This window comes from Vittaforma corneae (genome assembly GCF_000231115.1).
Source record: "Vittaforma corneae ATCC 50505 unplaced genomic scaffold supercont1.17, whole genome shotgun sequence".
Classification (NCBI taxonomy): domain Eukaryota; kingdom Fungi; phylum Microsporidia; family Nosematidae; genus Vittaforma; species Vittaforma corneae.
In genome coordinates, this window is record NW_006889850.1 from 1 (window position 1) to 15,560 (window position 15,560).

Consider the following 15,560-nt stretch of genomic DNA (forward strand, 5'->3'; position numbering starts at 1 on the left):
AAAGATAGTTTTCTAGATTTTCCAAATAAGGTTTAATTAATCGGTTTCAGCTTTTGCAGTTCCTCAAATTCTATTACCTCTTCAAGCATGGCCACACTGTTACTTTGGCCTATCACAGTCTTCTCTTTCGCAGCTGTGCTTGTCTCTTTTCTAGGAAATACAATACCAGCCATTAGAAGATATATTGAAATGGATAGTGCATATTGGAATGAGTATATTAGCCCGAGAATATTACTGTCGATTTTAAATGGAAAATCAATGAAATTGATGGAGTATTTTAGAAACCCGTATAAAAATAGACAGAGTGATAGAAACCCAGCATCTGAATGTGATTTTTTAAGGCCAGTGCTTCTAAGCCTTAAAAATAAAACAAAGAATGCAGCCACCATCAGCTCGATATTGAAAAATACCAGCATCATAAACAACGCCAATTTCTCGTTGATAAGCATGCCTAGCCCATCTGCATAGTACACAATGGGAATTCTGAATACTGCCCACAACTTTGAGGCAATGGAAATTGTATTGCTGAAAGTAGAAGTTGAATATTTGGTACTTGGAGCGATCACAGAAATACAAAAGAAAATACAGGATGTGAATAGGATATCGGCAAGTTTTAGAGCCGAGACAAGCACCAATCCTAGATCAATGCTGTACTCACGATAATTGACGACGTAGTGTTTATCAAACGTCTGAAGCAGTTCTAAAGCAATTTTGTCAATCTGAAACTTTGTACTGAGATAGTATAGCACAATACTATAAACAGTCGATGAAAAAATGGATAATTTTAGAAGTAGACCAGTGACCGATCTAAACTTCCCCTTAATCAGGTTGATCGCTGGCGTTGTGCTTGACATACTCCTGAAGAAGATGTACAAACATACCATTGTGACAACAACAGGTGCGCTCACCGAGCTTGAATCTATTTTTAAACTTGATTCCCTCTCCATTATTTGTATTCACTTATCTGAATTTATATTTTTAGTGTTTCATCTGCTTGTTTTACGTTTCAATTCAAAATAATGCTTGAAAATACTAAGAAGGCATAATATTTGCCTAGAATCTTAATCAAACATTGGATATATCAATTTCATTAATGCTCTGCTAATTTATTATCTTCAAAACGCTTTCGTAGAGATTATCTTCCAATGAACAGATACATTTGGTCTTTAGCAACATGCTCTTCAATTTCTTAACTATAGCCTGATGTTTATTTTTTTTGTCTTTGCTAATTTTATCCTCCAACCACACCAAAAACTCCTGGAGCTTCTTGGCATCCCTAATACACCCATTTTGGCAACTGTGATCTGAGCAATTGTCATTTGAATACTTGCTGCTGGAATGACAACTATGGATGATACTTAGATTCTTCTTTTTAGAAGATACGTTTGAATCGTTGGCTTGGGCAATGTCGTTAACTGCAAGGAACAATGAACTGAGGCGAGAGCTAGCCGATTGAAATTTCAATGCCATAATCTTCTGTCTTTCAGTTAGTTTTGAGAAGTCTGTCTCTTCATAAATATTTCTGAATGGAATGTATGGTGGAAGCTTCTCTTTTCTTTTGTTGCTTTTCCTTCCTCTGCTGGTCTTTATGTCCGCCTCCGAGACAAGCTCATGCGTGCGTGGTGACTCCAGAAAAACTCTTATGTCATCATCTGAGTCCATGGGTTTGTCTTTCCCACTTGTCTAACATAATTTGGAGGGAACGGCAAACAAAAATAATAAAGTACTCTAATGCATAGCATGGCGCTTTCTGTTTTGAAAATCCATTCCTCATTGGACTGACTGTGTTTCATCATATCGTCAAAGAAAGTGCCGTTGAGTACTTCATGGAAGAGAGTGCAATTCTACAGCTGAACGGTACTTTTGACTTCGCGGGGGAGCTTTCGTCAAAACTTGTCTCGTTTTTCAAAAACCAAATAGAAATAGGCAATGAGAACTTTTCGACCACGCTTAAATATACCGAAGTTGCCAAGATTTCATATAACTCTAGGACTGTTAAAATCTTAATGAAGAACGGTTCAAAAATTAAAATCCCGTGCTGTTCATCAGACATCAAAAGAATAAAGACAATACTCAGGGCAAGAAAGGATGATAACATCATAGAGGTTGGTGGAAGTGCGCTTGTAAGGCTCAGCGATCTGTGCTTTGTTGTTCCAATTAGATCAAATGATATAAGAGTGCTGAAAACTTCAATAATCCGAAGAATTTCCGAACATTTCTATCCAGCGTGTGAGGCTGTATCAATCTCAACTGACATCTTCAACAATATTTCAATCTGCTGTGAAAGTGAAAAAGGCAGTGAAATTCAGCTAGTCAGCTGTGAAGATCTCGAGGCAGCTCTGAGTTATTTTGATGGAAAGTTGAAATTAATCATAAAGCAATAATCAAAAGTGTAGTCATAGGCGAAACTATGAGCCAAGGGATGGGCGTTGGAGTTAGAAACCAATAAATACTGTTGCAGAACACATAAGCAAATTTTGCTCTGCATGATTATTGCTTTGAAAAATTTTCACATATAAAATAAAATTTTTATGTCCCCTGGAATGCCAAATAGGAAAGTGTACTTTAACATTGAAGCCAATGGGGAAAAGCTCGGAAAAGTCGTCTTTGAGCTCTTTGATGATGTGGTTCCAAAGACCGCAGAGAACTTTCATGCGCTTTGACCGGCGAGAAGGGCTTTGGGTACAGGGAATGCTCGTTCCACAGAATAATTCCGAAGTTCATGATCCAAGGCGGTGATTTTACAAAGCACAACGGAACAGGAGGAAAGTCTATCTATGGGCCAAAGTTTGAAGACGAGAACTTTACTATGAAGCACACAGGCCCTGGCATTCTGAGTATGGCAAATTCTGGGCCCAACACTAATGGTTCGCAGTTCTTTATTACTACTGTTAAGACAGATTGGCTCGATGGAAAGCATGTGGTCTTTGGAAAGGTCATTGAGGGAATGGATGTTGTTAAAAAGGTTGAGTCTTTTGGAAGCCAATCGGGAAATCCAAGCAAAAAAGTAATAATTTCCGACTGCGGAGCTATTTAATAAACATAATTTTCCAGTACTACAATGTCCCTGTGTTTAATACTGTGTTGTGAAATTATCACATTGCAAAGTAACTAGAATTCCCAACCTTTTATTTAGTTTTTGACTAGTTTAAGTATTTTAATAGATGTTAGAAAGCAGATACTTTCAGCTAAAGAGTAGGCTGCAGACAGTGGGACAAATGGTGGCTTTAAATCTTGATAGAGCAGCTTGGCATGAATAATCGGCATCCCTTATTATTTTTGTTTAATGAGTGTAAGAAACCTCTCTTTATCTGTAAAGCCAAGCATGACTTTTGGGAGAGATGTTGCCATTTCCAGGCTGGATCCTTTTGTTACTCTAACATCAACAGTATTAAAGCTTCCCAGAAACCTAACAAACCACAGGAATCTGTTGCCATACATGTAAATACATTCGCTTGAATACTTCAATCCTATTGAATAATCACAGTAGCCAGGCTCCTTAAAGCTGAGAATAGCGGTGTTATTGGAATTTGTCTTTTCAGGAAAACAGACGCAGGTTTTATGCTTGAAATGCCCAAATTGCTTGATTCCAAACGCTTTTTTGATAATTTCTTTGTCAAATTCGCTTGCCGAGTTGCACACAATAAATCCGCTTGGGGAAATGTTGTCTTTTCTATTAATTCTGATGAGCATTCCCACAACAGGCAAACCACAAAGAAACAGAATGTAAATTGGAAATCTAATAATGGCCAAGAAAAAGACTGCCATTGTTATGGGCTTGGGTTTTGGCTGGAGAAATGGGTTTATTCCTGTTAGAGGATCTTTGAATTTAGAGTACTTTTCCATTCTTTTAATGGGTTAAAAGCTGATGATTGTTGTAATGCATTTCCAAGAGAGCGTCTACAAGTAAACACACCTTTGCCATGCCATCTTAATGCTAAAGCCGATAGCTATGTAAGTTTACTATAGTGAATTTTAATATTTAAACTCCACAGTTCAATCGACAACATACAGACTCGGTTGGTGTAATAATATCTATTTGTACAAGCCTGCCTTTGGCCTTTCTGATTGGTCCGTTTAGTTCGATAAATTCAAAACAGAATTGCAGCCCATGGACTCGGACGACCTATGCAAACTAAAAAATTTGGATGAAAGCTCTCTTCTGGAAAATCTCAGAAAAAGATACTTGAATTCGCAAATATATACAAATTCGGGGCTATTCCTTATTTCCATCAATCCCTACAAGCAGATAGATCTCTATACCGAGGAGGTAGCAGGACTGTACAAGAAAAAGGCTGCTGGCAAAGGATTACAGCCACATGTATATGAAGTTCTAGAACAGTGTCTGAGAGATAAGGACGTCTATGGCGAGCACACGATCATCATCAATGGCGATAGCGGTGCGGGGAAGACAGCGTGTGCAAGATACATGCTAGAATACTTGGGCGTTCCTGCTCTCAGGGATGCTGATAATATTCTTGAGAGTCTTGGAAACTGTAAGACACACTTAAATGATAACAGCAGTAGATTCGGAAAGCTTATAAGGTTGGATAAGACAGTAAAAATTGAAACCTATCTTCTTGAAAGATCTAGAGTTACAGGCTATCCACCAAACGAAAGGAATTTTCATGTATTTTACTATATTTTAGCAAATAGAAAAGAAGCCTTGGTCAACGACTACATCAATTTCAACTGTAGCGGCATAAACCGTGAACAACTGCAAAGCCAGACGCTAGACAGCGCTTTCTTCAGCACCGAATCGCTCGCCAACTCATATAAAAACCTATCGGACTCATTTTCAAGACTTTCAATAGATTTCCAAGAAATCGAGATAATACTGATGGGAATAATCTACTTGGGCTCGGTGGAAATTCAAAACCAATCGATTCTGAAGAATAAAATGTATTACTCTGTCATTGAGCTTCTTTGCTTGGACGAAAAAAGATTCGATGAGTTTCTTTTGACTAAAAAATTTAAAGTACGGATAAGTGATAAAAGTGAGGTGATACTAAAGAAGTTATCTGACTCAGAAAGCTATACAATGAGAAATTCGCTTGCAAGGCTGCTGTATGAGAACCTGTTTTACTACGTTCTGGATAAAATTAATGCCAAGCTCAATGGCATCTCCCTTGGTATTTCCCAGCTGAACATTTTAGACATTTTTGGATTTGAGAAGTTTGAAAAGAATGGGCTAGATCAATTTTGTATTAACTGGTGCAACGAATGTATTCACGATCACTTTGTGAAAGACACCTTTGAGTATCAGAAGAGCATTTTAATCTCAGAAGGCGTGGACTCGTCGAGCGTAGACAGGCTCCTGTCGAAAAGATATGAGCAGAGTGGGTATGCCAATGGCACTACCGACAGTTTTAGCAGCAATAGTATCAACCACATTAAGATTTGTGGAAACGAATCACTTGACAATATTCAGAAGAAGACTGGTGTTGCTGATCTTATCATCGAAGAATCTCTTATAAATGGATCGGCAAGTAATCTTGCGCTGAAGCTGCAGAACTACATGAAAATGCGCATCAAGCCCGGGAATGCTCTTGTGTTTAAACATTTTAATGGATGTGTTGAGTATTCGCTTGACGACTTTGTGGAAAAAAACAGAGAAAAATGCTCTTTTGGCTTTGAGTTTCTTTCATTATTTGAGAACCAAAGTAGATCCAGCGGGTTCTTTGACTTTCTGTCTAAATCACTTGTCACATGCGAGAATGTTGTTGGAACATTCAGAAGCAGTCTCAACCATCTCTTTGGGGTTATCAGAAACACTCGTGTGAAATATATTAAATGCATAAAACCTAACTCGGGAAAAACACCCCTTATGTTTGATGGCGAATTGGTTGCAAAACAGCTTAGATCAGGCGGAGTGCTTGAGTCCATTGAGCTAAGCAAGCATCTTTTTCCTTATGTGCTGGACTTTCCCACATTTGCTGTCAGATATCCATTTACCACACTTAACGATCCCTGTCTAACCAAAGGTAAATCAAAGGTGTTTTTAAATAATGAGGGTTTCATTGATCTTGAAAATAGAAGACACATATATATCGAATCTTTTAATGAGCGGATACGGGAACTTTCCAGTGTTTTTGTAACCAAGAAGATTATGTCTGAAATTATTCAATCTAAGAAGCCGATGAAAGTGGCCGATAAGTTTAATACAAGCAGCACAGCTGAAAAAGTACTCGTTAAGAGCATGGATGGTACAATGAACCTGTTAGATAAGGATGAAAACAAGTGTTCGTCGTATGTAAATATGATGAGAAAAAATGAAGACCAGTACATGAAGCTGCTATCTAGATTGGAAAAAGACGTCATTAAAGATGTTAATAGTGCAAATATAATTTCTAATCCAGATCAGCAGTTCCTGCAGCACTCAGGCCCTCTGGAAACTCTCAAAGATGAAAACAAAACTTTGAAAAAAATTATTTCAGATCTGGAAAATGAACTAAAAATAATAAAGCATATGAAGCTTTCAGTCAAAAATATAAATTCCCAGGCTTTGAATGTGGAGTGTGAGGCCAAACAGGACCGTTCTGTGAGCAATGAGCTAGAAATGCTACAGAAGAAATTTCAGGACCTTGCATTTATCAGTTGCTATCCTAACGATACTTCACCTTTTGGGGTATTTAGATCACTTGTTGATCTTTTTATTGAAAACTTTCCTGTTTATTCCGAACAGCAGTATTCAAGGGATGACATTCTCTGCTTCGCTCAGTGTGTTTATTATATGGTCTGCTCTTCGTTCCAGCACAACACCAAATACTCCTTTGATGTTTTCATTGAGGAGTTGAACAAGCAAGCATCAGTTTTTCAGGAAAGCCTAGCGGGTGTTTTGTATGTTTTGAGCAACCTTATCGAGCTTAGATGCTTGTTTAAGGAAAGACAGGACACTCTAAAATCTGTTTTTAAGGATGGAGCCGAGACCCTCAAAAAGCTGGCAGCGCATCCTTCTTCTCCAGAGTTTCTAAACACGGATCGCACTGGAAGCACATCAAGGCAGGAAATTCCAATTGATAGAATATTAGACGACATGACAGCTTTGGATAACAATGAAGTATTGAGTATTAGAATGCATGACGGGATGCAGAAGATTTCACATGATTTCAGTACTGAAATAGACTTTATTAGATACATACTAAGTGAGCTAGACATATCGATCAGAAATTTAATGGAGCATTTTGGGGTGTTACTAACTGAATCTCTGTCTGACATCCTTCCCCATGTTATTCTTGACTATGAGCCGTTAAAAGAGTTAAATAGTAAGATCAAAGCCGCAAGGAAATGGCTATTTCCCAGACCCACCATTTCTCGAATGATTCAGTATTTAGAATATTTCTATGGGATATCCCACTACTACTACCTGCCAGCCTCGTTTGTCCTAAGCGCTATTTCATTTTCACTGTCAGTTGTCGATCAAATAACCTTTAACTCAATTTTAACGAGAAAGGGATTCTTAAATTTTAACAAGTGCTATGAAATTAAGTATAATCTGGCCGAGATTGAGAAGTTCTGCTTTAATATTGGGTTTAGAGATGGGTTCCTGAATCTCCTGCATGTGAATGAGACAATGAAGATTGCGAGCGCCATTTCCAGACTTGAACTGTTCCAAGAATCAGACTGTAAAACAGAAAGCGAAAGCAATCATTCAGAGTATCACTTGGCATATAACTCCGCCCAGGAAATCATAGACAATAGTTTTTTGAACTGCAACCAAATTAACTGTATTATTTCCAAATTTGAAGAGTCGTTATTTGAATGCAAAGATTACGATCCATACTCGTGCAAATTTATTTCATCGCCAAAAATTAGCTGTCCTGACCTAGATCAATGTTCCTCGGGCTCAAAATTTGTAGAGCCTTCTTATCTCCCGCAGAAGAGTCTATCAAGGATTCTCCATTATTTCCACGAATTGTAAAGTATTGTGCTGGCTAAAAGTTTAAGGCAAAGTGATTAAGCGCGAGAATGTTCGTGAATAAGTACGCTAAGTCAGCTTTGCCAGACGAGAACTGTTGCACAGCGAGGATATGGTATGTTGTTAAGTAAGCAGGAATAATGCATGCGACAAGCATGTCGTGTGAAATGTTTAAGACAGGGTAATTCTAAAAATGCCAAGCAGCCAGATTAGTTGTAAATTTAATCACAAATAAAGAGGCTGGTGAGACTTTGTTGGCTTTTCTATTTATCACTAATGGCACATTTTCATTGTGGCTTTGTTTACAGTTTTGCCTTTTCTTTGTTTATTTGACGTTTCAAAGTGAAATTTATTGAATTTTCTGATTTTGGCCATGGACTCTTTAAAATTAGTCGCTGAATCGATACCATTCATAAAAAAGATAGCAAAAGAGGGAAAGATAGAGCCAGTGTACTGTCTGATCATTTTTGTGGTGCTTTCGCTGATTATTATCCAAAAGACAATATTTGGAAATCTCATTGCCTGCTTACTTTCAATCTATTTTCCTGTCAGAGAAGCTATCCTGTCTATCCAGTCTCCAGCACCAAAAGTAGCAGAACAAAGAAAGCTCCTAATTGTTTTTATTGCATTTTCGTTCTTTACTGCGTTGGAAAGTGCAGGCATACGGCGAGTCATTCCTATTTTCTCAATAGTTAAGATTGCATTTCTTTTTTGGCTGGGATATGACGAGAAGCATGCAAATGCAATTTGTGACATGACCTTAAAGAACGTGCCACAAAAGTGGCTACACTGTGGAGATACAATTGAGACAGCAGTTAAAAAGGCTGCAAAGTCGGTTGAGGACAGAATTGAGATAAAGAAAGGATCTATTGAGATAAACAAGGATTAAAAATATTCAATAATACGTGTTGGTAAAACTTAAGGACATTTAATTAATAGTATGGTGTATGTGTTTAAGCAGTAATCAAAACTATTCAAGTATACTACTGTAAATATTTATATTGGACTATTTATGGCCATGCTGAAATCGGCTGGGCCAAATCTACTGCAGTATTCTTATTTACAGAGTAAGTAATTTGCGGTCTACACCCACTGACAAGCTTAAAGAAGCTAACCGCCCTCAAATGCTAAAAGCCCATGGTTTTCTGAAGATTTTCCACACAGTAAGCGTAGAAGATCATTGCCATAATACAGTAGCTTAAAAGAGTACAATCACAATGGCCATTAAATTATTTTATTGCGCTGGCCTGATTGTCTCGCACGCAAGCTCCTTACTTATCTCATCAACGTAGCTTTGTTTGTCCCTAGAAATAACCCCGTAATATCTGTCACATGCCTCTATCATTTCGGCTTTGAAAGTAGAGATAAAGTACTGTGAGCTGCTTTCTCTGATAATCTCACTTAGCCTAAGACAGTGCTCCATATCTAAATTGGCATCGATCTCGTCAAAAACGTAAAATGGAGACGGATCGTTCTTTTGAATAGCAAAGATGATCGATAGTGCAATAACGGTCTTCTGGCCACCACTCATTGAGGGTAGATCGCATGTCCTGCCATCAACTGTTATGTCAATTCCCTCGTTCCTAAGATGAAGATTCGATGACTTTCCCGTAAACTTCCTAAAGAAAAATGAATAATTATCAGAAATCATAGAAAAGCTTAGATTAAAAGTGTCTTCTTTCTTCCTGTCCAGTGTCGAGATAAACTCCAGTATTTTAGACTTTGAAATTCTCAGCTCTTCCAACCTTTGCCTCAGTTCGCTCCTTTGGTCATCCAAAATTTCCCTTTTTGAAAATCCAGAATACACCTTTAGCTTCTTGTTAATTTCCTTAAGGCTGGAGATCAATTCGTCCTTAGAATGCTTTATAAATATCGATTTAAAGTCCGAAACACCGATCTTCCTCATTAAATGTGTTCTTCTGTCGATTAAAAGATGCTTTCTTTGTAATTTGCTCGACTCTTCAATGTTTTCATTTGCCTTTTTCAGATATAGAGAATCGATCAGTGATTTTTCCTTAGACTTGAGATTTTCAAGTTCAACTGCCGAAGACTCAATCAGCTTTACTTTCTGAATGGCCTCATCGATCTTCATCTTTTTCTCACTGGCTCTGGCCATCTGGCTTTCAATAGACTCTAGCTCCAGCCTTATCTTCGGTATTCTCTCCTGGGCTTGAAGATGCTCCATTTCCAACTCTGGAATCTCAGGCACAACTATCCTTTTGCTTCTCAAAAGCTCTATCTTCAATGAAAGATACCTCTCAACTGCATGAAGATTGTCCAGGACTCTTGAGTCATCCTCATTGCCCAGCTCCGAGTATTTGACTTTCTCGTTAATTGCTGATATTTCCCCAGTTGTCTTTCTCAATTCTTCTTTCAACTCTCTCATCCTTCTCTTACAGTTCTTAAGCTCCTTCAGAATCTGGTTTGAGTTTTCATATCCTCCTGTTATCGTCCCATTTTTACTAAAGATATCCCCTTCTAATGTTACTACGTTGATATTGTATTTCTCAGATATCTCAAGTGCAGAAGTGGCATTTGATGAGACATAGTAGTCCCTGCATATCATTTCAAGCAGGTTTTTATATTTCTGATCACACTCGATGCTGTCAGAAAGGCTATGCACAGATTCTATCCTTATTCTGGATCTCGTGCGGGTAGACACCCTATTGAGTGCCACGAATGTCACCCTTCCTTCAACATTATCCACAAGCTTGGTAGCAACCTCATCGTCTTCAACAACAATCCAGAACAAGGAGTTCCTCGTAACGGCTTCAAATGCATCCAGTAAATTATCAGGAATATCAAACAGAGAAAAAACAGTGCCTACTACTCCTGCACTGTTCTTTAGCATTTCGTAGATATTAATAGACAGTTTTCCTAGGTACAAAATCTTGTTTTCACAGCTCTTTTCAGACTCTCCGATACTTTTTAGCTCCTCCTTAATTTGCTTGTCTTTGATCCAAAGCTGCTTTCTTTGACTGATCAGTGATTTATAGTTTTCCTTGCTTTGGAAATCGCTTTTAAAATTTCTTATCTCTTCTCTTTTTATTCTTAGCTGCTCCTCTAAGATCCTTATCTCCTCATCTATTCTTGCAGCATCCGATGATACTTTCACTGGCAATGCATCGAGAAACCGCAATGCCTTTAGCTCAATGTACTTCTCCTTCTCCTTCTTCTCCTCTTCTTCTAATTTCTGAACGGTCTCCAGCTGGGCCTTGCTCAAAACCGATACCTTATGGTCATATGGATTAATATTGTTTGGTCCATCTTTTGCTAGCTTTTCTTTGATTTGGTTCACAATCATCCTGTCAAATTTCTCCAAAAACTCTTCTGTTTCGTTGATTTTCAAGGCTAGTTTGTCCATTTCTTCTTTACACGCCCTAATTTCAAACTCAAGCATTCCCTCGTCCTGCTCTGCTGCCCTGACTGTCTGTCCTATTTCTATACTGCCAATCTCATCATTCAACTCCTTAAGCTCATAGTTCAAAAGTTCAAATTCAGCTTCGGCTTTAGACTTGCACAGCTTGTCATACTCCTCGGCCTTTCTTTTATACTCCTCCGATATCTTCATTTTCAGCTCTATCTTTTCAATCAATGCCTCAATCTTTTCCTCGCTCTCTTCATTCAGGAGGCTGATGGCTAGGGCCTTAGAATCTTCATACTTTTCAACTCCTGCTATTCTCGAAATAAGCTTAAACCTCTCTTTTGAATTCATCAGTGCAATGTCATTCACTTTTCCTTGCATAACAAAGCACTCGTGCGTGAATCCTGCATTCTCGAGAAGCCCTCTCAACTCCTCCTTCGAAATAGGCTTATCATTGATGATGAACTCTGGCCCATCCTTAAATATTGCCTTTAACACAAATGTAGATGGTAGGAGAAATCTCCTGTCTGAATTGTCAACTTCTACTTCAACTGAAGACGGTTCCTCGTTATTGTTATGCTGAGGCCTCCTCTCTTCCCCATATAGAAAGAGAGCACTCAGTGCTGTAAGAAGGTTGGACTTTCCAGATCCATTCTTTCCAATAAAGATGTTCTTTCTTCCTACTTGGATTGATTGTCTGGCAAAGAAGCTTTTAAAGTTTTCAACCTCAATTCTTTTTATGAACATGAAAACAAGATAGGGCAGAATAAAATATTTTATTTGCATGGACTTTACATTTGCTTAAGCTTAAAGCTGTAAACCTGTTTATTGATGGCTGATGAAAGAAGCTTATTGTTGATACCTACCCTGGAGCAGAGGCTATTATTTAATACATAGTTCCTGAAGCACGTTGCATGCCCTGCAGTTCTATTGCAACATTTAAAATCTAATCAAACCCTATACTAGCATCTTCTCAATGCCCATGGTAGTTTGGATAGTGGCAATTAGATATTCTCTAGTGTATATTTGGCTTTGGTCTATTTAGAATGTCCTCATCATTCACCTCTGCAAATTTGATCTCGAATTTAGGATGTGCAAATTTACAAAATGGTCCATTTTTGCAAAACCCAGCATAGTAATCCCAGCACATCATAGCTCGGTTGTGCTTGTTCTTGCAGCTGGCACCGTTCTTGCAGAATCCTCGCTTGTACCAAATACACTCTCTAGCTGCAGAATCAGGTCTGAGGTGGAGAAATATACAGTCGCTGTTATTGCAAACACCATAAACGTTGAAGAAGAAACACTCTGGCATCTTCTTAAGATTATATTCGTGGAGGAACTCACATTTCTCATTTTTCTTGCATAGTCCTCTCAACCAGTGCTTACAGACAACAGCAGTAGCTAACTTGATGTGGATAAGCCTGCAATGTCTGTCTCTACACTGCCCTTTTTGGTATGCTGGACAGTAGACATCGGCCGTTTCAGACAATTTTAGTTCTTTTTCGATGAACTCCTCGAAATCATACTTCTTTTCTCGGGCTGTCATTGCGCTCTACTTTTGTATTGGAGGGACATTGCTGCTTTTCGTATTTGAATTAAAGATATGCATAAGAAAAAATAATACAAAGAACTATATTTTAATCATGTGAAAGTCTTTGTGTTCTTAGAGTAGCATTCAAAGCAAACCGGATGGTACATATCAATCCCACCAACGCAAATGGATTCACCCTCGACCACTGCCTTTATGCTGTCGCCATACTTAGTTATTTTAAGGTTGTGTGATGCCAATCTTGGTGGTCTGTCATAACACATCATACAGTAAGTCTTGATCTGCTTGAAATCATCACAGAGCTCTAACAGTCGCTTGCTGGCTTCAAATATGTTTGTTTTGAAGTCATTTAACAACCCGTAGCAATGGACTTCAATGTTCTGACTTATAGAAATTACTCGAAGCTGTTCAATTTGATTAACGGTGAAGAACTGAATTTCGTCGATGAAAATATGATGACACCGGCAAAATCCATGTCTAGAGGTTGTCTGCTGGACTAATCAGCCTTGTGACTTTTATCTCCAGTCCAGATGCCGACCTAACCACTTTTGGCGAAAACCTAGTGTCTATTGTGGGCTTAAAGATGAGGACATGCTCACTTCCTTCAACGGTCTGAAGTTGGTTGGCTCTTAGAATGAGATCGACGGTCTTTCCAGAGGCCACAGGACCAGCATTGAATTTCAAGATGGCCATTGGGAAACAAGTTGTTTTGAATTTATATAGTTTTTGGAGGGAAAAGCTCCCTCCAAGCACTCAAAACAAATGGTGATAAACTAAATTGCAAATACCAAGAGCACTCTTTTAAGTGTCAAAGCTTCTCTTCTGTTTCAGTTAAAGCTATTTTTAAAAGATTGAAATCCAAGTAAAGATTGGCCGATGTACTTCGTGATTAAGATGAGTAACGCATTTCTAATAATTTATTTACCTGCAAACAGCGCTATTACTACCTCAAGTGTCGGCATCGCTTCTCTTCAAACACTTGTAATCAAAAGACATCCTTCCAAATAGGCTTTATTCATACTCAATTTGATGTTTTTCTAAAATCATCTTGCAAACAGGATGGCTTTTCCTTGAGCAAAACTCAATCACTGAATTGTCTATTAAGCTTGGGTAGTTTCTTGAAATCGTCAGAAGCAGTTTCAAGTGGCATAGCTGTATCTCATTTGCAATCATATCCTTCAAGTACTCTTGCAAAGGAACCAGGTTAATCTTGCACTTCTTATTTAAAAGACAGTTCAGCAGCAATGCGGCACGACCAGCTTGCTTGGAAATGACACAGCTGATGACCTCATCGATGTCTTGCAGCTTCGTGGCCATCAGTGCTTTTCCCAGTAATCGACATTCTCCAACAGTTAAGTCTTGGATGCTTAAAATCTCAACGGATTGCTTCTTCAGAAGCTCAATAAGCTTCCGAAATTCAGCCCTGCTCAACACTTTCTTTGCCTTCATTCTACTTCTCATAAGTTCAAACTCATTTTCATCCTTTGATTCTATGGCTTTTATTATTGAGTTGGCAACTTCCATGGCATGAAAAAAATTTTCTGGAAATAGCTGAAACTGAGTGTGTTCAATAAGCCAGGCAATATTAGCAGAGCTAGTCCATGCAGCTAAATAATAAAAATATACCAACACAGTCTACTGGACATTATTCGTGTTATCTATGAAAAAATGAAAAATACTAAAATCAAGAGAAATATGAGAAAAGTTCCGCCAATAAAATACGACCACCCTTTGAACCGCTTGTTGTCTGATCTTGTAACTCTTCGTACCATATTTTGTAGCATTCCAAAGGCACTGTCCATCTGTGGAGTGATCCCCCTCAGTCTACCATTTTGTGATTCTATTACATCTCTTAAATTGGCAGCAACATTATTTAGAGCTTTTATTTTACGTGCGAAAACCTCTATTTCGTCATCACTTTCTTGTTGCATCTGCGGGGCTTGAAAAACAAAATCCAAACAAGGCAAGCAGCTCTAGATCGAGACAGATATTACTATTAATAGACATTTACTTGCGGAACCTTTCAAAGGCGTAACTACGGTGTTCGGTGACCAGTGTTATTCTGAAGATGTATCTGTTATTAAAGCGTCGCTGCTTTGCAAGATACCCGCAGCCTGTTGATATGTGTATCCTTACACATGTGCATATCAGTAGCGACTAATTGATGTTTTAATTTGCTTGTGTGAATTTGCATTTTTGGACGTGTGGTTGGTGTGAGGCTCTATGCTTTCTAACTGCAAAATTTTTCAAAATTTTTCTCCTCCCCAATGGCAACCAAGAAAGTTGAAACGGCCCAAGAAACCACACAGCCCACTCAAAATCTTCAGGATGACAGTAAAGTCTACATTGCCCAGGTGTTGAATGTCTATGGAAGGACTGGCTCTGGTGGTGATGTTAACATCTGCAAAGTTCTTGTACGAGACACAGGAAAGACCATCTTCAGATCTGTGCAGGGGCCAGTGGACGTGGGGCACTTGCTTGCTTTAAGAGAGTGTGTAAGGGAGTCTAGAAGATCTAGATAATTAAACAGTTTATTAGAATTCGTCTATATGTTAGTATTGGTGTCAAAAGCGAAGAGATAGTACTTTACTACAACGTTTTGCTGTGGTATACTTGCGCTTTCAACTGAGCCCAAACACTACTTTTTATATTCATATGCCATATTTGAGCTAGTGTGTTCTAATTATCACGTTTCTGTGAATGAGACCTTTAAATCTCTGGTAGTGGAT

General features: G+C 38.4%; 14 protein-coding genes across 14 annotated transcripts; 6 read left to right on the top strand and 8 right to left on the bottom strand.

Annotated features, from left to right (window-relative positions):
* Positions 1-32: 32 nt before the first annotated feature.
* On the bottom strand, positions 33-947 carry VICG_01638 (uncharacterized protein; the record flags this gene model as incomplete). Its single annotated transcript, XM_007605021.1, has 1 exon — positions 33-947. One exon carries the CDS (start codon positions 945-947, stop codon positions 33-35), a length of 915 nt encoding a protein of 304 aa, XP_007605083.1.
* Positions 948-1,101: 154 nt separating this feature from the next.
* Positions 1,102-1,662, bottom strand: VICG_01639 (uncharacterized protein; the record flags this gene model as incomplete). Its single annotated transcript, XM_007605022.1, has 1 exon — positions 1,102-1,662. One exon carries the CDS (start codon positions 1,660-1,662, stop codon positions 1,102-1,104), a length of 561 nt encoding a protein of 186 aa, XP_007605084.1.
* Positions 1,663-1,826: 164 nt separating this feature from the next.
* Positions 1,827-2,384, top strand: VICG_01640 (uncharacterized protein; the record flags this gene model as incomplete). The annotated part of the gene is made up of 1 exon (XM_007605023.1): positions 1,827-2,384. One exon carries the CDS (start codon positions 1,827-1,829, stop codon positions 2,382-2,384), a length of 558 nt encoding a protein of 185 aa, XP_007605085.1.
* Positions 2,385-2,543: 159 nt separating this feature from the next.
* VICG_01641 (uncharacterized protein) lies at positions 2,544-2,663 on the top strand (the record flags this gene model as incomplete). Its single annotated transcript, XM_007605024.1, has 1 exon — positions 2,544-2,663. The coding sequence occupies one exon, from the start codon at positions 2,544-2,546 to the stop codon at positions 2,661-2,663; it is 120 nt and encodes a 39-aa protein (XP_007605086.1).
* VICG_01642 (peptidyl-prolyl cis-trans isomerase A) lies at positions 2,660-3,037 on the top strand (the record flags this gene model as incomplete). The annotated part of the gene is made up of 1 exon (XM_007605025.1): positions 2,660-3,037. One exon carries the CDS (start codon positions 2,660-2,662, stop codon positions 3,035-3,037), a length of 378 nt encoding a protein of 125 aa, XP_007605087.1.
* A 236-nt stretch (positions 3,038-3,273) lies between these two features.
* Positions 3,274-3,846, bottom strand: VICG_01643 (uncharacterized protein; the record flags this gene model as incomplete). The annotated part of the gene is made up of 1 exon (XM_007605026.1): positions 3,274-3,846. The coding sequence occupies one exon, from the start codon at positions 3,844-3,846 to the stop codon at positions 3,274-3,276; it is 573 nt and encodes a 190-aa protein (XP_007605088.1).
* A 265-nt stretch (positions 3,847-4,111) lies between these two features.
* VICG_01644 (uncharacterized protein) lies at positions 4,112-7,921 on the top strand (the record flags this gene model as incomplete). The annotated part of the gene is made up of 1 exon (XM_007605027.1): positions 4,112-7,921. One exon carries the CDS (start codon positions 4,112-4,114, stop codon positions 7,919-7,921), a length of 3,810 nt encoding a protein of 1,269 aa, XP_007605089.1.
* A 370-nt stretch (positions 7,922-8,291) lies between these two features.
* VICG_01645 (uncharacterized protein) lies at positions 8,292-8,807 on the top strand (the record flags this gene model as incomplete). The annotated part of the gene is made up of 1 exon (XM_007605028.1): positions 8,292-8,807. The coding sequence occupies one exon, from the start codon at positions 8,292-8,294 to the stop codon at positions 8,805-8,807; it is 516 nt and encodes a 171-aa protein (XP_007605090.1).
* A 345-nt stretch (positions 8,808-9,152) lies between these two features.
* Positions 9,153-12,029, bottom strand: VICG_01646 (uncharacterized protein; the record flags this gene model as incomplete). The annotated part of the gene is made up of 1 exon (XM_007605029.1): positions 9,153-12,029. The coding sequence occupies one exon, from the start codon at positions 12,027-12,029 to the stop codon at positions 9,153-9,155; it is 2,877 nt and encodes a 958-aa protein (XP_007605091.1).
* Positions 12,030-12,297: 268 nt separating this feature from the next.
* VICG_01647 (uncharacterized protein) lies at positions 12,298-12,828 on the bottom strand (the record flags this gene model as incomplete). Its single annotated transcript, XM_007605030.1, has 1 exon — positions 12,298-12,828. One exon carries the CDS (start codon positions 12,826-12,828, stop codon positions 12,298-12,300), a length of 531 nt encoding a protein of 176 aa, XP_007605092.1.
* Positions 12,829-12,923: 95 nt separating this feature from the next.
* VICG_01648 (uncharacterized protein) lies at positions 12,924-13,283 on the bottom strand (the record flags this gene model as incomplete). The annotated part of the gene is made up of 1 exon (XM_007605031.1): positions 12,924-13,283. A coding segment is annotated over one exon (360 nt), but the record flags the coding sequence as incomplete, so codon positions are not given.
* Positions 13,284-13,308: 25 nt separating this feature from the next.
* On the bottom strand, positions 13,309-13,524 carry VICG_01649 (uncharacterized protein; the record flags this gene model as incomplete). Its single annotated transcript, XM_007605032.1, has 1 exon — positions 13,309-13,524. One exon carries the CDS (start codon positions 13,522-13,524, stop codon positions 13,309-13,311), a length of 216 nt encoding a protein of 71 aa, XP_007605094.1.
* Positions 13,525-13,842: 318 nt separating this feature from the next.
* Positions 13,843-14,355, bottom strand: VICG_01650 (uncharacterized protein; the record flags this gene model as incomplete). Its single annotated transcript, XM_007605033.1, has 1 exon — positions 13,843-14,355. The coding sequence occupies one exon, from the start codon at positions 14,353-14,355 to the stop codon at positions 13,843-13,845; it is 513 nt and encodes a 170-aa protein (XP_007605095.1).
* A 743-nt stretch (positions 14,356-15,098) lies between these two features.
* Positions 15,099-15,353, top strand: VICG_01651 (uncharacterized protein; the record flags this gene model as incomplete). Its single annotated transcript, XM_007605034.1, has 1 exon — positions 15,099-15,353. One exon carries the CDS (start codon positions 15,099-15,101, stop codon positions 15,351-15,353), a length of 255 nt encoding a protein of 84 aa, XP_007605096.1.
* Between the last annotated feature and the right edge of the window lie 207 nt (positions 15,354-15,560).